Source organism: Salvelinus fontinalis, chromosome 42 (genome assembly GCF_029448725.1).
Source record: "Salvelinus fontinalis isolate EN_2023a chromosome 42, ASM2944872v1, whole genome shotgun sequence".
Lineage (NCBI taxonomy): Eukaryota > Metazoa > Chordata > Actinopteri > Salmoniformes > Salmonidae > Salvelinus > Salvelinus fontinalis.
In genome coordinates, this window is record NC_074706.1 from 10,899,745 (window position 1) to 10,922,244 (window position 22,500).

General features: G+C 45.8%; 1 protein-coding gene across 3 annotated transcripts in view; it reads left to right on the forward strand.

Moving 5' to 3' along the window:
* The window catches only part of LOC129841026 (lipopolysaccharide-responsive and beige-like anchor protein), a 329,530-nt gene that overhangs the window by 44,188 nt on the left and 262,842 nt on the right, over positions 1-22,500 (forward strand). For all 3 annotated transcript variants that reach the window (XM_055909138.1, XM_055909136.1, XM_055909137.1), the window contains exons 2-10: positions 1,876-1,962; positions 2,247-2,391; positions 8,290-8,390; positions 11,749-11,844; positions 14,071-14,192; positions 15,407-15,533; positions 19,626-19,745; positions 21,694-21,840; positions 22,138-22,335. In XM_055909138.1, the coding sequence (XP_055765113.1) occupies positions 1,876-1,962; positions 2,247-2,391; positions 8,290-8,390; positions 11,749-11,844; positions 14,071-14,192; positions 15,407-15,533; positions 19,626-19,745; positions 21,694-21,840; positions 22,138-22,335 (1,143 nt within the window). The remainder of the gene's footprint in view (positions 1-1,875; positions 1,963-2,246; positions 2,392-8,289; positions 8,391-11,748; positions 11,845-14,070; positions 14,193-15,406; positions 15,534-19,625; positions 19,746-21,693; positions 21,841-22,137; positions 22,336-22,500) is intronic.

The following is a 22,500-nucleotide window of genomic DNA, read 5'->3' on the forward strand; positions in this document are numbered from 1 at the left end:
GCTCAGGGCATGCCCGGCCCAGCATGCATCTGTAGTCTACTTGTGTGCTGCTATAGCCCCTTGATTTAGCTACTGTCATGGAGTTCACTAAATATTTTCATAAAGAATCTGATACAACACACAGCTGAAGAATCAAGGTGACTTACAAAGATGAAAAAAAAGATGGTGTACTTACTACGTGCACACACTAACAGGAAGGAACGAGGTGGGGAGCTAGCTGAGTGTGTCATTGTAGCAAAGTATTTATAAACTAAAAATCAGTTCTCTTAAGTTTTGTTCTGTTATCTATACAATAGGCCATCATTGATTTTGGCCCAATAGGCCAGGCATATCACCTCTTTCAAGGAACTTTCTGTTTTGATAGGGTTATTTTACCTAAAATCGTTAAGGCCCACCTAAAGAAAACAACAACAACAATTCTGCATCCTGCCAGCCTGACAAGAGTGGCCCGGAGGGTGTTTAGCATCCCCAGTGGCTCTGCAAGCGTGGAGAGGGTGTTCTCTGTTTCTGGCCTGCTCTCCAGGCACCAGCGCATGAGCCTGAAAACTCGTGTTTCTAAAAATGAATGAAAGGCACTGTAGACTGAGCCTAATAAGGCATGTTTCGTTTCATTTCATTTTCAGTAAGTCACAGCGTATATGTGTAAAGTATAGACGATAATGATTGAATACAACATGTTGTTTAAATAATGAGAGCTTAATGTCCCTGCCAGGCTAGTGTGTCGTACTCGCAAATGCTTCAAAATGTATTTCTTTGTAGGCTATAGCCTTGAAATAATTGAAATAATATAGCCTAAATAATACATTTTCGTTCTTTTCTTAAACTACCTGTCTGGCTCCTGACCTATTTATGACGTTTATATGCTGTTTAATACGACATGTAGCCTATTTGAAATGAGCGCTATTTAGTCTTTCTTACTCTTGTTGTTTATTTCAATTATTTTCATTCAAATGAAATGGTTTGGTTTCAATACTTCAAAACCAAGTGGTAGTTCCAGGTAGTCACAAAAATAGATGGGTGTTGGTTAAATTGTGATTTTAATGGCCTCCCGCTGCGGTCTAAGGCACTGCATTGTAGTGTTTGAGTTGTCACTACAGACCCAGCTCGATCCCAGGCTGTGTCGTAGCCGACCGTGACCGGTATCCTCCGGGATGTGTTTCATTTCAGGGAGGAATAACTACCCTCCGCTGTGCCCTTGTTCACTTGTCTTCACAGAATATGACAGCATTGAGGTGAAATAGGGCAGAGGAGAGTGGAGCATCTTTCTGTATTGAAGCCCAGCCTGCTCCATTGTTCACATCCTTGTACACATCTGAGACAACTGGATTGGATAGGTAACAGCAGTATGATAGAAGCTAGGCGGAGCTAGCTAAGCTATAGCTCAAACCATTCCTCTAATCTAGTTGTCCAGCAGGCCTGATCCACAGAGGAGCAGATGTTTAGAAATACACCGTCCGGCTTGGTCCAGGGATTTGGTTATGCAGTTGATGTGGCCCAGGAACCTGTGCCAGGGGTTTTATGTCCTAAAAAAAGGACATATAAATAGGTGTGAGGGAAAAGCTCAGTGGCATATGCTAATCCAATTGCATTGGAGATGTTGTTTTTGACTCTGTGCTTTTGAATTGCTTAGGTTGATGAATCCTCGCTCTCTCTGTCCCTCTTTTCTTTCTCCCTCTCTTTCTTTCTTTCTCCCTCTATCTTACCCTCATCTTTCTCTCTCTCTCTCTCTCTCTGTCTCTCTCTCTCTCTGTCTCTCTCTCTCTCTGTCTTTCTCTCTCTCTGTCTTTCTCTCTCTCTGTCTTTCTCTCTCTCTGTCTTTCTCTCTCTCTGTCTTTCTCTCTCTCTGTCTTTCTCTCTCTCTCTGTCTCTCTCTAGTTGGTGGGGGGCCAGTTTGACCTGGACATGAACTTCATTATCCAGGAGCAGGACAGCATTGTGTGCATGGTGGAGCTGCTGGACAAGGTGGGTGCTACTCACACAAAATGAAATGGAACAATATGCATAATATAATCTATGGACTATGGTGGATGAGTTGTGGCTGTACACACATAGAAATAGATTTTCTGCCAGTCCACCCATCGTGGTCTCATTGACTTGAATGGGGATCCCCGTTTTAGTAATTGTAGGCCTATTTCTATGGGTACATGTTAGCGGTGGAGGATTGTAAAAGCGCTTTGAGCATCTGGAAAATCTCTTCCTAAATCGGATCCATTATTATTATTATTATTATTATGTCTGATACCCAGTGTGAGCCCACGTGCCAGGCGGAGGTGTGGAGCATCTTCACGGCTATCCTGAAGAAGAGTGTGAGGAACCTGCAGGCCTGCACCGACACGGCCCTCATTAACCTGGTCCTGGACCGCATGGCCCACACTGACAGCATGATCGCAGGTACAGTAACACCAGAGGCCAAAGTCATTTCACTCCAAAGTAACGAGGTCACCTCAGTCCTCAGTACAGTATTTAGCATGCTGACACCTACCTACAGGGTTGTCTAGTTCCCCTGGAGTGTGGATGGTTGTCTCAGTCATAATCATTATCCAGTGGTTCTCCAAGTCCTGTGTTTTTAATACCTTTTTAATTCCAAGGTAATGACCACTGCCTCAGTCCGAATGATTCCCTACTGTACAGGTATCACCCTTATAATGAGGAAGTGAGCTTGCCCTGTCTAATGCTCCTCACCTTCCCTTATCAAGCCTAGCAAGCTGACGGCACTATTCTGTGTGTGTCTGAGAAGAGACTACTTTGTCCTGCAGCAACTGAAGCATTGAGGAGGTGCGGACACCCATGGACGGACAGACAGACAGACAGACAGACACACACGCATCATCATCATTAGATTAGGAGTGTGTGTGCAGACCTGACAACACCACTCAGCCTCGCGCTAACCCACTGCCCAGCCAGAGAAGTGACTCCCACACCAGTCAGTAGACACAGTCACCAGCCTCAATCACTCACCAGACTCTCACCCAGTTACTAATGAGGCCAAAATAACTCTTCTAAAGCTCAATGATTGACCACTGGCCTGGCAGAGCAGGATGATCAGCCTTAGCATAATGAAACCATTAGCCCAGGGAACATTAACATGCAGTCCAGGCCAGACAGACAGACAAGCCCAGGGAACATTAACATGCAGTCCAGGCCAGACAGACAGACAAGCCCAGGGAACATTAACATGCAGTCCAGGCCAGACAGACAGACAAACCCAGGGAACATGAACATGCAGGTCAGGCCAGACGGACAAATAAACTATTTTTACACTAATGTGCCAACCCGAACCGACTGCACTTGCTCTGATATCTTCTTTTCACGTCGTCCTTTCAGCACGTCTCCGGCAATTATGGTGTAACCAGGCCATTGCAATATGTTTTGACTCTGCTTGGCTCAGTAGTGGGAAACGGGCGTTAGGCTGTTAAATCAGATGGCCTCTCTCCCTTCTCCTTCCATGGCTGGTGTGTGTCAGTCCTCTGATGCCCCAGGTCGCTCTGGGAGGCTATAGAACATCTCTCTGTTCACTGAGATGAAAATGGTCCTCCATGACATTAGCCAGTAATGTGTCTTATTATAGGCTGAATGCCAGGGGGAGTGTGCATTGATAAGCCAATCAATACACATTACTGGCTAATGTCATGGAGGACCATTTTCATCTCAGTGAACAGAGAGAGATGTTCTATAGCCCCCCCCCCCCCCCCCCCCAATACGGCTAGAATCCACTACTCCAGCTGATTCTTGCCGTAAGCTCTGGACCATTGCATCGGATCATCGCTGCTAGCTAGCTGCTACCGTGTGGCTATAGTGGCTAACGCCCCTGTCCCGACGCTAGCACCAGTTAGCCGCGAGCCAGGCGCATCTCCCGGCTCGCAAACGAAATTACTACAACTACATTATGTCTTTCGCCGACTGGCCTGGACCCTTCGTCGATAAGGAGCCCCGCCGTTCCACCACGATTGGTCTGCCGAGCCCTCAACCGGTCTTTGCCGGATGTCAGAGCAAGCGCTTCTACTAGCCCCGGCCTGCTAACTTTAAACACTGTGTGTCCCGCTTGCTAGGTTGTAACGACTACCCAGCGACTTCCCTGTTTCATCTACTGCTGTTCACTGGACCCTATGATCACTTGGCTACATAGCTGATCCCTGCTGGACTGTTCATTAATCACTGTACTCCATTTTGTTTATGTTTTGTTTATCTGTCGGCCCCAGCCTCGAACTCAGGCCCTGTGTGTAGTTAACTGACCCTCTCTGCCCATTCAGCGCCATTTTACCTGTTGTTGTTGTCTTAGCTGATTAGCTGTTGTTGTCTTACCCATTGTTGACTTAGCTAGCGCTCCCAATCAACACCTGTGATTGCTTTATGCCTCGCTTTATGTCTCTCTCAAATGTCAATATGTATGCCTTGTATATTGTTGTTTAGGATAGTTATCATTGTTTTAGTTTACTGCGGAGCCTCTAGTCCCACTCAACATGCCTCAGATACCTCCTTTGTCCCACCTCCCAACCATGTGGTGACCTCACCCAGCATAACTAGTACGTCCAGAGATGCAACCTCTCTTATCGTCACAAAATGCCTGGGTTTTCTCCACTGTACCCGCACCCCACCATACCCCTGTCTGTACATTATGCCCTGAATCTGTTCTACCGCGCCCAGAAATCTGCTCCTTTTGTTCTCTGTCCCCAACGCACTAGACGACCAGTTTTGATTGCCTTTAGCCGTACCCTCATCCTACTCCTCCTCTGTTCCTCGGGTGATGTAGAGGTTAACCCGGCACTGTGTGTCCCCAGGCGCTCTCATTTTTTTGACTTCTGTAACTGTAAAAGCCTTGGTTTCATGCATGTTTACATCAGAAGCTTCCTCATTAAGTTTGTTTTACTCACTGTTTTAGCACACTCTGCCAACCCTGATGTTCTTGCTGTGTTTGAATCCTGGTTTAGGAAGGCCACCAAATATTCGGCGTTTTCCATCCCCAACTACAACATTTTCCGTCAAGATAGAACTGCCAAAGGGGGAGGAGTTTCAATCTACTGCAAAGATAGCTTGCAAAGTTTTGTCATACTTTCCAGGTCTATGCCCAAACAGTTCGAGCTTCTAATTTTAAAAATTAATCTCTCCAGAAATAAGTCTCTCACTGTTGCTGCCTGTTATAGACCCTCTTCAGCTTCCAGCTGTGCCCTGGACACCATATGTGAATTGATTGCCCCCCCATCTATCTTCAGAGCTTGTTCTGTTAGGTGACCTGAACTGGGATATACTTAACACCCCGGCAGTCCTACATTCTATGCTAGATGCCCTCAATCTCACACAAATTATCAAGGAACCCACCAGGTACAACCCTTAATCCGTTAAAATGGGCATCCTCATAGATATTATCCTGACCAACTTGCCCTCCAAATACTCCTCTGCTGTTTTCAATCAGGATCTTAGCGATCACTGCCTCATTGCCTGCATCCGCTACGGGTCCGCGGTCAAACCGCCCGTCATCACTGTCAAACGCTCACTAAAACATTTCTGTGAGCAAGCCTTTCTAATCGACCTGTCCCGGGTTCCTGGAAGGATTTTGACCTCATCCCGTCATTGAGGATGCCTGGTCGTTCTTTAAAAGTAATTTCCTCACCATCTTAAATAAGCATGCCCCTTTCAAAAAATGTAGAACTAAGAACAGCCCTTGGTTCACTCCAGACCTGACTGTCCTCGACCAGCACAAAAACATCCTGTGGCGGACTGCAATAGCATCGAATAGTCCCCGCGATATGCAACTTTTCAGGGAAGTCAGGAACCAATACACGCAGTCAGTCAGGAAAGCAAAGGCTAGCTTTTTCAAACAGAAATTTGCATTCTGTAGCTCTAACTCCAAAACGTTTTTGGACACTGTAAAGTCCATGAAAAATAAGAGCAGCACCTCCCAGCTGCCCACTGCACTGAGGCTAGGTAACACTGACACCACCAATAAATCCACGATAATCGAGAATTTCAATAAGCATTTCTCTACGGCTGGCCATGCTTTCCTCCTGGCTACCACAACCCCGGCCAACAGCTCCGCACCCCCCGCAGCTACTTGACCAAGCCTCCCCAGCTTCTCCTTCACCCAAATCCAGATAGCAGATCTTCTGAAAGAGCTTCAAAACCTGGACCCGTACAAATCAGCTGGGCTAGACAATCTGGACCCTCTCTTTCTAAAATTATCCGCCTCCATTGTTGCAACCCCTATTACCAGTCTGTTCAACCTCTCTTTCGTATCGTCCGAGATCCCTCAAGATTGGAAAGCTGCTGCGGTCATACCCCTCTCCAAAGGGGGTGACACTCTAGACTCAAACTGTTATAGACCTATATCCATCCTGCCCTGCCTTTCTAAAGTCTTCAAAAGCCAAGTTAATAAACAGATCACTGACCTTTTCGAATCTCACCGTACCTTCTCCCCTGTGCAATCTGGTTTCCGAGCTGGTTACGGGTGCACCTCAGCCACGCTCAAGGTCCTAAACAATATCATAACTGCCATCGATAAAAGACAGTACTGTGGAGCCGTCTTCATCGACCTGGCCAAGGCTTTCGACTGTCAATCACCGTATTCTTATTGGCAGACTCAACAGTCTTGGTTTCTCAAATGACTGCCTTGCCTGGTTCACCAACTACTTGGTGAACGAGTTCAGTGTGTCAAATCGGAGGGCCTGTTGTCCGCACCTCTGGCAGTCTCTATGGGGGTGCCACAGGGTTCAATTCTTGGGCCGACTCTTTTCTCTGTATATATCAACGATGTCGCTCTTGCTGCGGGTTATTCTCTGATCCACCTCTATGCAGACGACATAATTCTGTATACATCTGGCCTTTCTTTGGACACTGTGTTAACAAACCTCCAGACAAGCTTCAATGCCATACAACACTCCTTCCGTGGCCTCCAACTGCTCTTAAACGCTAGTAAAACTAAATGCATGCTTTTCAACCGTTCGCTACCTGCACCCGCCCGCCCGACTAGCATCACTACTCTGGACGATTCTGACCTAGAATATGTGGACAACTACAAATACCTAGGTGTCTTGCTAGACTGTAAACTCTCCTTCCAGACTCGTATTAAACATCTCCAATCCAAAATTAAATCTAGAATCGGCTTTCTATTTCGCTACATAGCCTCCTTCACTCACGCCGCCAAACATACCCTCGTAAAACTGACTATCTTACCAATCTTAGACTTCGGCGATGTCATTTACAAAATAGCCTCCAACACTCTACTCAGCAAACTGGATACAGTCTATCACAGTGCCATCCGTTTTGTCACCAATGTCTCATACCACCCACCACTGCGACCTGTATGCTCTAGTCGGCTGGCCCTCGCTACATATTCGTCGCCAGACCCACTGGCTCCAGGTCATCTATAAGTCTTTGCTAAGTAAAGCTCCGCCTTATCTCTGCTCACTGGTCTCGATAACAACACCCACCCGTACCATGCGCTCCAGCAGGTATATCTCACTGGTCATCCCCAAAGCCAACACCTACTTTCGCCACCTTTCCTTCCTGTTCTACAGTACATATCCCATCTGTAAATAGCCCATCCAATCTACCTACCTCATCCCCCATATTGTTTTTATTTACGTTTCTGCTTTTTTGCACACCAGTATTTCTACATCTATCACTCCAGTGCTAATTTGCTAAATTGTAATTACTTCGCTACTATGGCCTATTTATTGCCTTACCACCTCATGCCATTTGCACCTACTGTATATAGACTTTCTTTTTTCATTTTCTATTGTGTTATTGACTGTACGCTTGTTTATTCCATGTGTAACTCTGTGTTGTTGTTTGTGTCGCACTACTTTGCTTTATCTTGGCCAGTTCGTAGTTGTAAATGAGAACTTGTTCTCAACTAGCCTACCTGGTTAAATAAAATAATAATTACAATTTTTAAAAAAGTAAACAAAACGCATTGCTGGGGAATGGCATAGCATTTCTCTACATTTGCGATAACGTGAAAATATGTGTACTCAACAAATAGAAGGTGATTTGTTTTGCATAGTATTTTAAGTGCTGAATATCTGATTGAAGTCTTTTTCGATGTCCTCTTTAGTATGAAGTATTTTTGGTCTATTTGTAATCAATCCATAAAATGTTTTATTAGCCAAGTAACAAGAGGTTACACAATGATGTTACTTTGGTTATAGAGTTTCTATAATATCCCGCTGTATGTGTGCTGCTTTTCACTTTGACTCTGTTCAAGTCTATTGTTAGGGTGTGATAACTTGTCAGTTTCTCCGCTTCACATATGTCATGTTTAACCTGTGTGTGTGTGTCCCTTCCCTCTTCCAGACCTGATGGTGGACATGCTAGGAGTGCTGGCCAGCTACAGCATCACAGTCAAGGAGCTGAAGTTGTTCTTCAGCAAACTGCAAGGAGAGAAAGGCCAATGGGTAACACATCTAGTCTAACCCTCATACCGTACCGCCCTGTCATATTTGTCTTGTAGAGAGCATGGGGAATGTGCTAGCAACACTTCAACTGGTAGCCTGTACACAGCCTTTTATCCTCTCTGTGCTTTGGTATCATACATCACACTATGTAGTGCAGACACACCATCGCTGTCTATTGGGCTAATCCAAAAAACATTACTGCATTATTAATGTGTAATAACTTGAGGAGGAAGTTGCCTCTTAGCTCTGATTATGAAGGCAGTTTTATCATTCTACCTTCTACTGGGTAATGTTACGATTTAAGGAGAGGGTAAGCTGATCTTAGATCAGTGTTTGGGATTAAATCACACACATTTAACAGTTGAACATAAATAGTACTATCCTATCATTAGTTAAAAATAGTATCTATACTTAAGATAGATTAGTGATTATAAAGTTGAAGAAGAATTTGTTTTCCAACCTGGGTTTTGTAGTTTTCCACCAAGACAGCCTGGGTAGTCTTGCCTAGCAGGGTGAAGTCATTACAGTACAGTGGGAAGACAGCCTGGACAGTCTTGCCTAGCAGGGTGAAGTCATTACAGTACAGTGGGAAGACAGCCTGGACAGTCTTGCCTAGCAGGGTGGAGTCATTACACTACAGTGGGAAGACAGCCTGGGCAGTCTTGCCTAGCAGGGTGGAGTCATTACAGTACAGTGGGAACACAGCCTGGGCAGTCTTGCCTAGCAGGGTGGAGTCATTACAGTACAGTGGGAAGACAGCCTGGGCAGTCTTGCCTAGCAGGGTAGAGTCATTACAGTACTGTGGGAAGACAGCCTGGGCAGTCTTGCCAAGCAGGGTGGAGTCATTACACTACAGTGGGAAGACAGCCTGGACAGTCTTGCCTAGCAGGGTGGAGTCATTACAGTACTGTGGGAAGACAGCCTGGACAGTCTTGCCTAGCAGGGTATAGTCATTACAGTACTGTGGGAAGACAGCCTGGACAGTCTTGCCTAGCAGGGTGGAGTCAGTACAGTAGCCCTTGTGTAAAAACAGCAGATCTAGTAGGTTGTACCAGGAATTATCCACTGAGTCTCTGCACCATTGAGAGAGGGAGGGGGGATAGGGAGGCCCATTGATCAGTGTGGAATCAGATTGCCCCCATTTCGTTGACAATCTGCTTTTGTGGTTCTCCATTTCTGTCCACCCGCCTATACACACACACACACACACACACACACACACACACACACACACACACACACACACACACACACACACTGCAACTCTGTGAAATATTATCTGAGGGGGTTGGCAAGAGATGATGCATCTATCAGGAGTATCTCCATCACAGGATTTGAACACAGTGTGATATGCTTACTGCAGTCTCCACAGAAATGAACCTGACAGAGGCCTTGTCGGAAGAAAAGCTCATCAATATATTATGGAAGTTTATCAACGTTGATCACGGTTCCGTGGGTTTTGATTTACATTTGGGTTGAAAGGAAGGGGGCTCTGATCTGAAGCGGGTGACCTTGCAGCATCAACGGGAATGTAAAGTAGATCAACAGAACTACTGCATTCTCAGTATAATGTCTCTAGAGAGCACTCAACAAGATGTTGACTTGGTTAGTAGAGGTCAATATAGGAAAGCTGAAAATAGACCTTGACTCTGTAGTTGTGGAGATGTTGGTGTGTTTTTTTGCTTGCTTACCTGCCTGTGAACTTGAGTTTATACGGTGCGTTCAGGAAGTATTCAGACCCCCTTGCCTTCTTCCACATTTTGTTACGTTGCCGCCTTATTTTAAAATTGATTCAATCATTTTTTCCGTCCTCAATCTACACACAATATCCCTTAATGGCAAAGCAAAAATTGTTTTTTAGACATTTTAGAAAATGTATGAAAAATAATCACATTTACATAAGTATTCAGACCCTTCACTCAGTACTTTGTTGAATCACCTTTGGCAGCGATTACAGCCTTGTGTCTTCTTGGGTTTGACGCTACAAGCTTGGCACACCTGTATTTGGGGAGTTTCTCACATTCTTCTATGTAGATCCTCTCAAGCTCTGTCAGGTTGGATGGGGAGGGTCGCTGCACAGCTATTTTCAGGTCTTTCCAGAGATGTTCGATCGGGTTCACGTCCGGACTCTGGCTGGGCCACTCAAGGACATTTAGACTTGTCCCGAAGCCATTCCTGCGTTGTCTTGGCTGTGTGTCTGAGGTCCTGAGCACTCTGTAGCAGGTTTTCGTCAAGGATTGCTCTGCTCCGTTCGTCTATCCCTCAATCCTGACTAGTCTCCCAGTCCCTGCCGCTGAAAAACGTCCCCACAGCATGATGCTGCCACCACCATGCTTCAACTTAGGGATGGTGCCTCAAGTTTCCTCAAGACGTGGCGCTTGGCATTCAGGCTAAAGAGTTACATTTTGGTTTCATCAGACCAAAAAAATCTTGTTTCTCATGGTCAGAGTCCTTTAGGTGCCTTTTGCCAAACTCAAAGCGGGCTGTCATGTGCCTTTTTACTGAGGAGTGGTTTCCGTCTGGCCACTCTACCATAAAGGGCTGATTGGTGGAGTGCGGCAGAGATGGTTGTCCTTCTGGAAGGTTCTCCCATCTCCACAGAGGAACTCGAGAGCTCTGTCAGTGACCATCGGGTTCTTGTTCACCTCCCTGACCAAGGCCCTTCTCCCCCGATTGCTCAGTTTGGCCAGGTGGCCAGTTCTAGGCAAACTCTTAGTGGTTCCAAACGTCTTCCATTTAAGAATTATGGAGGCTACTGTGTTCTTGAGGACCTTGAATGCTGCAGACATTTTTTTGGTCTCCTTCCCCAGATCTGTGCCTCGACACAATCCTGTCTCGGAGCTCTACAGACAATTCCTTCCACCTCATGGCTTGGTTTTTGCTCTGATATGTACTGTCAACTGTGAGACCTTCTATAAACAGTTGTGTGCCTTTCCAAATCATGTCCAATCAATTGAATTTACAACAGGTGGAATCCAAACAAGTTGTTGAAACATCTCAAGGATGATCAACGGAAACAGGATGCACCGGAGCTCAAATGAGTCTTATAGTGAAGGGTCTGAATACTAATGTAAATAACATTTGTATTTGTAATACATTTGCAAAAATGTATAAAAACCTGTTTTTGCTCTGTCATTATGGGGTATTGTGTGTAGATTGACGAGGATGTTTTGTATTTCATCAATTTTAGAATAAGGCTGTAACGTAACAAAATGTGGAAACGGGGAAGGTGTCTGAATACTTTCCCGAATGCACTGTAGCGTTACATTGAAGTGTGTTTGTGTGTGTGTACTTGTGAATGCGGTGCACCCTTATCAAAGTCTGTGGCGTCTCCTCTTGTGCGTGTTCTTCCCTCCAGCCTCCCCATGCGGTGAAGCTGCTGTCTGTCCTGAGGAGCATGGCCCACCGGAACGGACCTGACTCTTTCTTCAGCTTCCCAGGGAAGAGTGCTGCTGTGAGTACAGTAACAACTCAGTACACCATGTATACCGGAGTCTCAGACTGATCAGTAGAAGACAGTGTAGTACACACTACCCAACTAGACTACAGTCTGACGCTACACCTGGTATTCCCCTAAGCACTGTTCAAGTCGTGCACTATGTAAGGTAAAAGTCGTTTCAGACTTGTAGTGACTGGTATGAGTCTCGGTGAACACGGCGTCTACGGTAAGGTCGTGGTATTTACAGCACCTCTGGATAGCTTCTAAATGGGTTACATCCTCTTGTGCTTGACTTCCCACATGATCCAAGGCCGGACACAATAGCAAGAACTAAGATAATGCATCATGAATTGCCTATAAGCTCTGACCCAGCACACATCTTGGCTTCTATATCCTATAATGCCAAGGTTTACCAACCATATGTAGATTGGGTCATACTGTACTTCTGTGTGTGTTGAATAAGCAGCAAGAGAGGAGGAGCACAGATGCTAGCTAATCTTCCACTGTTCTCCTTCTCCTCCCTTCATTCTAATGCTCCTAGCCGTCTCCCCTCTGTTCTCCTTCTCCTCCCTTCATTCTAATGCTCCTAGCCGTCTTCCCTCTGTTCTCCTTCTCCTCCCTTCATTCTAATGCTCCTAGCCGTCTTCCCTCTGTTCTCCTTCTCCTCCCTTCATTCTAATGCTCCTAGCATACTTCCACTGTTCTCCTTCTCCTCCCTTCATTCTAATGCTCCTAGCATACTTCCACTGTTCTCCTTCTCCTCCCTTCATTCTAATGCTCCTAGCTAATCTTCCTCTCTTCTTCTTCTCCTCCCTTCATTCTAATGTTCCTAGCCGTCTTCCCTCTGTTCTCCTTATCCTCCCTTCATTCTAATGCTGCTAGCCGTCTTCCCTCTGTTCTCCTTCTCCTCCCTTCATTCTAATGCTCCTAGCCGTCTTCCCTCTGTTCTCCTTCTCCTCCCTTCATTCTAATGCTCCTAGCTAATCTTCCTCTGTTCTCCTCCCTTCATTCTAATGCTGCTAGCCGTCTTCCCTCTGTTCTCCTTCTCCTCCCTTCATTCTAATGCTCCTAGCCGTCTTCCCTCTGTTCTCCTTCTCCTCCCTTCATTCTAATGCTCCTAGCCGTCTTCCCTCTGTTCTCCTTCTCCTCCCTTCATTCTAATGCTCCTAGCCGTCTTCCCTCTGTTCTCCTTCTCCTCCCTTCATTCTAATGCTCCTAGCCGTCTCCGAACTCATTCTCACCCCTTCCTTCTTATAGCAGCCATCCCTAAGCTGCTTTTTCCAATACCTTTTTTTATCTATCCAGCCATTCAGCCAGCCCGCCAGCCATGTGATTTAGTGAGTGAAAAAATACCATATAAGTCCCCTGGGAATGTTCTGTTATTCCCCTCTCTTTATTCCCCTCTCTTTATTCCCCTCTCTTTATTCCCCTCTCTTTATTCCCCTCTTTTTATTCCCCTCTCTTTATTCCCCTCTCTTTCTCTTTAAAATAGAGCAGTGTTCTAATACACTTCCTGGTGTCAATGGTTTTAAAAGTGAGGACTTAGCTTCACTAACTCAGTTAAGCTGCTCTTGCTGAAGTCTTCAAGGTAATGAAGGATGAAAACTGATCAGACGTAGTCTCAGCTATGATCTCATATCTTAGGCCATGTTGGCTAGGTTTTCATGAAGGATGACATCATTGCCTTATGTATGCTATGTTTTAACTGTGTATCTCCGTCTAGGACCTTTACCCGTCACTATTTTCTCAATGAGTCTCACCTGAATGCTGTCTACACCTGTATGTGGCCGTGGTACATTTGACTCTACAGTACCTGGGCTAGATAGCTAACTATAGAGATAATCATGTCTGCTCCCATTTTGTATTACAATAGCTTTCTGGAATACTCACATTGTATATATATAGAGAGAGAGAGTGAGTGTGTGTGTGCACTGTATGTCTCTGTGTACCCTTCCATTGCCATGGTGACGGTGCCCTTTGGTGAGGGTGAGCTCCGGGCCGCCCTAAGAGGGTATGTGATTGGTGTGTGTGCAGCGGAGACTGAGCACTAAGCACACGCCTTCTCCTTGCTGTGAATCTGGCTAATGAGGCAGGAAGCCCTCTGGATAGACACACACACACACGCATGAACAACCATCCCTTCCTTCTTGGACCCACTGTAGTCTAGGTCACACTACTCACAATGCTATTTCTAAAACATGGTTTCTTTACTCATTGAGCTAACCGTTTGTCTCCTCACAGGCTATAGCTCTGCCCCCTATAGCCAAATGGCCGTACCAGAGTGGGTTCACCTTCCACACGTGGCTCCGCATGGATCCAATCAACAACATCAATGTTGACACGGACACGCCTTACCTGTACTGGTGAGTTCCATACACCAGGCGTCCATGTTGGAGATCAACTCCACTGCACTCGGCGACTGCAGACAGACTAGGAATCACCTTGCATCCTAAATGGCGAATCATTGTGATTTGTCGACCAGTCAGTCTGTAGCCACCGACTAATGTAGTCAGTCTCATACACCCAATCTATCAACTTACTGCTGCTTGATTTGTTCTCTTTCTCTATGCAAATGACGTCTCTACTCATATCCTGACTTGAGATACCCATGCATACATTTTGTATGGATTATCTGATATTATTCAGGTGTATTCAAATAGAATTTGGCTCATACCGTAGTTCCCTTTCTGTGTGTTTGTGTATACTGTATTTGCACGCCAAGGAAAGCTATTTGATTTTTGTCCCTTGTTCATCAAAATTGTAGGATGAAGTCATCCCCAAATAGTAAAAAAGTAACAGACATCAGAGAGAGGCTTAATATACACACACACACACACACACACACACACACACACACACACACACACACACACACACACACACACACACACACACACACACACACACACACACACATTACCAGATGAAATAGGCATACTGATGCAATGCCTTTCCCTCTCCGTTTCCATTTACCTCTCTCATCCTTCTCTCTTTCTCTCTCATCCTTCTCTCTCTTTCTCTCTCTCCTCTCTCCCCCTTACTCTTTCCTCTCTCCATTCCTCCCTCCCTCTCTCAGGGACAGTAAATCAGTGCCTCACTCGTTCCTATTTTCAGCCGATAATTAATTTCTGTCAAAAAATCTAATTGATGTGCCGGGATTTGGTCGGCCTTCTGTTTGGTGGGCCTTCTGAAAATGATAACCAACCACACACAGCCAGCCAGCTAGAGGCAGAAAATTCTGTAGTAAAACTACTTCAGACTCTGCCCTTTTAAAAAGAGATTAGTTCACTAAATCACACGGCGACCGCCGGGGCCCCTGCTCGCTCAGAACAGACACCCACAAATGGGAATTTGTTGTGAAGTTGACAAATGATTGAGGCTTTCGCCATCTCTGTCTCTCCTCCATTTTCAGTGTTTTTTAAAAATGTGTATGTTTGAATGATTTATTGGCAGGTTGACTTGTCTCAACCCCCGTCTGCCCTTGAGTGTTAGGCTGTGTTAAAGTGAGCCGTCACGCTCACTACCTGAAATGTGTTTTTTCTTTTTTTTCTTCTTTTTCTTCCCTCTCTTCCTGTAGTTTTCGCACCAACAAAGGTCTGGGATACTCTGCACACTTTGTGGGCGGCTGTTTGATTGTGACCTCGTTAAAGTCCAAGGGGAAGGGATTCGAGCACTGGGTGAAATATGACTTCAAACCACAGAAGGTAGGCAGACGGCGAGGCCGGCCGACAGACACACTGTCCTGTGGGAGAGACTCACACAAACCTAGCACTCATAAAACATAGAAACACGTGCTAAGTAGGACACACAAACATGTTCTATTTCGCATAGGACACAGAGAGAACAAATTGTACGCAGGCATAGTACACATACACTGCCCTCTCGTCTAGGACCTTTGGGAGGAAGCATAGTCATCTGGGCCTTCCTCTGGGGGCCAGTAATGTCAGAGCAGAACAGTGAAAATAGGATAGCAGGAACGAGAGAGAGGGATGATGTAATGGGGCACGACACACAGCCAGACCATAGCACCCAGTCAAGCCCAACAGCATCTGTGAGATCCATGGTGCCCCTGGCCAATTAAAACTCCCCTTGTTATCCCCAGGAGTGGAACAATGCTACTCTACTTCCTCCTCAGACTCAGAACCTCATTCTATCTTTAGGCCTCTGTATTCCACGGTCGGTCTTATCTCCCAAGCTGTCTGCCTGGTAACTCTAATAACCTATTTCACTGGATTCTTCCAATGTCTGACAGAAATCTGAGCAGCCGATGTAGGTGGGATTGTAGCCCAAGGGGTTTAGGAGCTGATCGGGCGATGTCCTATGTATCATAAGGGTAACTCTGTGAAGGGAGCAAGGAATGAGGCTCAAATTAAGGCTGGCCAATGCTTTTTAGCTCGTTTGCAGTCTGCTGCTGCCAATGTGAAACTCATGATAACATAGCCTATTATTCATTGACCTTGTTAGTAACTTCATTACCATTGTTGTTGATTAAATTATAATTTAAAACATTATAACAACAACAACAACAAAAATGTGTGAAACTGGTGAGGTGTTTAGGGTGTTAGGTCCATAGAAATCTAATCTCATTCTAGTGCTGTGGTTAAGTTGTTGTTTCAGTGGTACATGGTGACCATGGTGGTTAAGTTGTTGTTTCAGTGGTACATGGTGACCATGGTGGTTAAGTTGTTGTTTCAGTGGTACATGGTGACCATGGTGGTTAGGTTGTTGTTTCAGTGGTACATGGTGACCATGGTGGTTAAGTTGTTGTTTCAGTGGTACATGGTGACCATGGTGGTTAAGTTGTTGTTTCAGTGGTACATGGTGACCATGGTGGTTAAGTTGTTGTTTCAGTGGTACATGGTGACCATGGTGGTTAGGTTGTTGTTTCAGTGGTACATGGTGACCATGGTGGTTAGGTTGTTGTTTCAGTGGTACATGGTGACCATGGTGGTTAAGTTGTTGTTTCAGTGGTACATGGTGACCATGGTGGTTAAGTTGTTGTTTCAGTGGTACATGGTGACCATGGTGGTTAAGTTGTTGTTTCAGTGGTACATGGTGACCATGGTGGTTAGGTTGTTGTTTCAGTGGTACATGGTGACCATGGTGGTTAGGTTGTTGTTTCAGTGGTACATGGTGACCATGGTGGTTAAGTTGTTTTTGTTTCAGTGGTACATGGTGACCATGGTGGTTAGGTTGTTGTTTCAGTGGTATATGGTGACCATGGTTGTTAAGTTGTTGTTGTTTCAGTGGTACATGGTGACCATGGTGGTTACGTTGTTGTTGTTTCAGTGGTACATGGTGACCATGGTGGTTAGGTTGTTGTTTCAGTGGTACATGGTGACCATGGTGGTTAGGTTGTTGTTTCAGTGGTATATGGTGACCATGGTGGTTACGTTGTTGTTGTTTCAGTGGTACATGGTGACCATGGTGGTTACGTTGTTGTTGTTTCAGTGGTACATGGTGACCATGGTGGTTAGGTTGTTGTTTCAGTGGTACATGGTGACCATGGTGGTTGTTGTTTCAGTGGTACATGGTGACCATGGTGGTTGTTGTTTCAGTGGTATATGGTGACCATGGTGGTTAAGTTGTTGTTGTTTCAGTGGTATTTGGTGACCATGGTGGTTACGTTGTTGTTTCAGTGGTACATGGTGACCGTGGTGGTTACGTTGTTGTTGTTTCAGTGGTACATGGTCACCATGGGGGTTAAGTTGTTGTTGTTTCAGTGGTACATGGTCACCATGGTGGTTAAGTTGTTGTTTCAGTGGTACATGGTGACCATGGTGGTTGTTGTTTCAGTGGTACATGGTGACCATGGGGGTTAAGTTGTTGTTGTTTCAGTGGTACATAGTGACCATGGTGGTTAAGTTGTTGTTGTTTCAGTGGAACATGGTGACCATGGTGGTTACGTTGTTGTTTCAGTGGTACATGGTCACCATGGTGGTTAAGTTGTTGTTGTTTCAGTGGTACATGGTGACCATGGTGGTTAAGTTGTTGTTTCAGTGGTACATGGTGACCATGGTGGTTGTTGTTTCAGTGGTACATGGTGACCATGGGGGTTAAGTTGTTGTTGTTTCAGTGGTACATGGTGACCATGGTGGTTAAGTTGTTGTTGTTTCAGTGGAACATGGTGACCATGGTGGTTACGTTGTTGTTTCAGTGGTACATGGTCACCATGGTGGTTAAGTTGTTGTTGTTTCAGTGGTACATGGTGACCATGGTGGTTAAGTTGTTGTTGTTTCAGTGGAACATGGTGACCATGGTGGTTACGTTGTTGTTTCAGTGGTACATGGTCACCATGGTGGTTAAGTTGTTGTTGTTTCAGTGGTACATGGTGACCATGGTGGTTACGTTGTTGTTTCAGTGGTACATGGTGACCATGGTTACGTTGTTTCAGTGGTACATGGTGACCATGGTGGTTGTTGTTTCAGTGGTACATGGTGACCATGGTGGTTGTTGTTTCAGTGGTACATGGTGACCATGGTGGTTAAGTTGTTGTTGTTTCAGTGGTACATGGTGACCATGGTGGTTACGTTGTTGTTGTTTCAGTGGTACATGGTGACCATGGTGGTTACGTTGTTTCAGTGGTACATGGTGACCATGGTTAAGTTGTTGTTTCAGTGGTACATGGTGACCATGGTTAAGTTGTTGTTTCAGTGGTACATGGTGACCATGGTTAAGTTGTTGTTTCAGTGGTACATGGTGACCATGGTTAAGTTGTTGTTTCAGTGGTACATGGTGACCATGGTTAAGTTGTTGTTTCAGTGGTACATGGTGACCATGGTTAAGTTGTTGTTTCAGTGGTACATGGTGACCATGGTTAAGTTGTTGTTTCAGTGGTACATGGTGACCATGGTGGTTAAGTTGTTGTTTCAGTGGTACATGGTGACCGTGGTGGTTACGTTGTTGTTGTTTCAGTGGTACATGGAGACCATGGTGGTTACGTTGTTTCAGTGGTACATGGTCACCATGGTGGTTAAGTTGTTGTTGTTTCAGTGGTACATGGTGACCATGGTGGTTAAGTTGTTGTTGTTTCAGTGGTACATGGTGACCATGGTGGTTAAGTTGTTGTTTCAGTGGTACATGGTGACCATGGTGGTTACGTTGTTGTTGTTTCAGTGGTACATGGTGACCATGGTTGTTGTTGTTTCAGTGGTACATGGTGACCATGGTGGTTACGTTGTTTCAGTGGTACATGGTGACCATGGTTAAGTTGTTGTTTCAGTGGTACATGGTGACCATGGTTAAGTTGTTGTTTCAGTGGTACATGGTGACCATGGTGGTTAAGTTGTTGTTTCAGTGGTACATGGTGACCATGGTGGTTAAGTTGTTGTTTCAGTGGTACATGGTGACCATGGTGGTTAGGTTGTTGTTTCAGTGGAACATGGTGACCATGGTGGTTGTTGTTGCAGTGGTACATGGTGACCATGGTGGTTGTTGTTTCAGTGGTACATGGTGACCATGGTGGTTGTTGTTTCAGTGGTACATGGTGACCATGGTGGTTAAGTTGTTGTTGTTTCAGTGGTACATGGTGACCATGGTTGTTGTTGTTTCAGTGGTACATGGTGACCATGGTGGTTGTTGTTTCAGTGGTACATGGTGACCATGGTGGTTGTTGTTTCAGTGGTACATGGTGACCATGGTGGTTAAGTTGTTGTTTCAGTGGAACATGGTGACCATGGTTGTTGTTGTTTCAGTGGAACATGGTGACCATGGTGGTTGTTGTTTCAGTGGAACATGGTGACCATGGTTGTTGTTGTTTCAGTGGAACATGGTGACCATGGTGGTTTTTGTTTCAGTGGTACATGGTGACCATCGTTCACGTCTACAACCGCTGGAAGAACAGTGAGATCAGCTGCTACGTCAATGGCGAGCTCGCCTCCTACGGAGATATCACCTGGTTCGTCAACACCAGCGACGTAAGTAGTAATCGATCCATACTATACTGATCATCGTTGTTATAATGCTATTCCTGTAGTAACCACAAACCTCTACTCTCACACAACCATTCCTACCCATCTATGCTGTGTAATGGAATATAGCTGAACCTAGAAGTTGTGCTAGTGGTTATTATGCATGTGTATAACCAAAAGTGTATTTTGATACCAATTATCAATCAAAACATTTCTCTGAAGTCATCAATCAATCAACAAGAAAGCCTTGAAGCTGTCCATCCAGAACTCTTCAATTTGAGCCATTGTGCTTTGCATAAACAGTTTCCACACAAAGACCTATGGTATATGTTGTGATTGATATTCCACGGAGAAACATTGTTACTGCAGTACAGGTTGTTAGAAGAGGACAGCACCTCCCCACAGGCCCCACTCTTTCTGATTGATTGATATAATCACTGTCTCAGCTGACAGAGGGATCAGGGGTGAAACCACACTCTTTATCTCTCTGCCTCTCTTTATCTCTCTGCCTCTCTTTATCTCTCTGCCTCTCTTTATCTCTCTGCCTCTCTTTATCTCTCTTTATCTCTCTCTGTCTCTCTCTCTGTCTCTCTCTCTGTCTCTCTCTCTGTCTCTCTCTCTGTCTTTCTCTCTGTCTTTCTCTCTGTCTCTCTCTCTGTCTCTCTCTCTGTCTCTCTCTCTGTCTCTCTCTCTGTCTCTCTCTCTGTCTCTCTCTCTGTCTCTCTCTCTGTCTCTCTCTCTGTCTCTCTCTCTGCCTCTCTCTCTGCCTCTCTCTCTGCCTCTCTCTCTGCCTCTCTCTCTGCCTCTCTCTCTGCCTCTCTCTCTGCCTCTCTCTCTGCCTCTCTCTCTGCCTCTCTCTCTGCCTCTCTCTCTGTCTCTCTCTCTGTCTCTCTCTCTGCCTCTCTCTCTGCCTCTCTCTCTGCCTCTCTCTCTGCCTCTCTCTCTGCCTCTCTCTCTGCCTCTCTCTCTGCCTCTGCCTCTCTCTCTGCCTCTCTCTCTGCCTCTCTCTCTCTCTGCCTCTCTCTCTCTCTGCCTCTCTCTCTCTCTGCCTCTCTCTCTCTCTGCCTCTCTCTCTCTCTGCCTCTCTCTCTCTCTGCCTCTCTCTCTCTCTGCCTCTCTCTCTCTCTGCCTCTCTCTCTCTCTGCCTCTCTCTCTCTCTGCCTCTCTCTCTCTCTGTCTCTCTCTCTCTCTGTCTCTCTCTCTCTCTGCCTCTCTCTCTCTCTGTCTCTCTCTCTCTCTGTCTCTCTCTCTCTCTGTCTCTCTCTCTCTCTGTCTCTCTGCCTCTCTCTCTGCCTCTCTCTCTGCCTCTCTCTCTGCCTCTCTCTCTGCCTCTCTCTCTGCCTCTCTCTCTGCCTCTCTCTCTGCCTCTCTCTCTGCCTCTCTCTCTGCCTCTCTCTCTGCCTCTCTCTCTGCCTCTCTCTCTGCCTCTCTCTCTGCCTCTCTCTCTGCCTCTCTTGGTCTCCTCACATGGATGGAACTGGGTCTGTAACAGGGAAGGGAGATGAGTTGCATAATGAGCTGTGTAGTTGAAGATACACCCATACTCGTATGTATGAGATTCTGTCATGGTTCTCCAGAATGCTTTTTCTCTCTGTCTCTCGTGCGAAAACAAGATTCTCACGTCAGGTTTTAGCCAAATGAAGATGCTTTTCTAATGCAATCCTCTTGGCGTGACAGTGTCACAGAGGGCCTCGATACCCTACAGTAGACATGGCTGATTGAGATAGCTCTCCCTCCTTGATAACAATGCTAATCTCATCCCCTGCCTATTTACACATGCTCTAGTAAACATACAGAAGGGAACGCATGAATAGAAATGTATGTTATCTCTATGCCGATGGTGTGTCGATTTAGACTCAGACATGCTGTTTGAGTTGTCATAGTTATCTTTATTAACGCTTGTTCAATTCTCCTTCCCTGTTTCCTTCCCTGTTTCCTTCCTTCCTCCCTTCAGACTTTCGACAAGTGTTTCCTGGGTTCGTCAGAGACGGCGAACGCCAACCGTGTGTTCTGTGGTCAGATGGGGGCGGTGTATCTGTTTGGCGAGGCCCTCAGTGCAGCCCAGATCCTGGCCATCTACCAGCTGGGGCCTGGTTACAAGGTAGGTAGAGGCAAAGCCCAGTCATCATGCAGTATTCAGTAGTCCCACTGTTCCTAAACGCCCTGACATTTGGATACCCCATAGATCAAACAAGGAAGGTCTGCACTCATCAATTTGATGTGAAACATTAATGATTGTGGATCTTCCTCCTTTCTCCTATCATGAATTATTTCAAGATACACTACAGACTGTCACTAGTAGTGTGTAAGGTTTAAACCCAACAGAAAAATATAAATGAAAGTCACACTCAAGTCTCCTTCCTGTTAATTGATTTGCCGTCTCTGCCGTGTCTCTCAGGGCACGTTCAAGTACAAGGCTGAGAGTGACCTCCTGTTTGCTGAGCACCACAAGACCCTACTGTACGACGGCAAGCTGTCCTCCTGCATCTCCTTCTCCTACAACCCCCGCGCCACCGACGCTCAGCTGTGCCTGGAGTCCTCCCCCAAGGACAACGCCTCCATCTTCGTCCACTCGCCACACGCACTCATGCTGCAGGTACGGACACACACACTAACATACACAAGAACACACACACACACACACACACACACACACACACACACACACACACACACACACACACAAAAACGCGCGCAAAGTCACACTCACACACACACACACACAGACATAAACGCGCGCAAAGTCACACTCACACACACA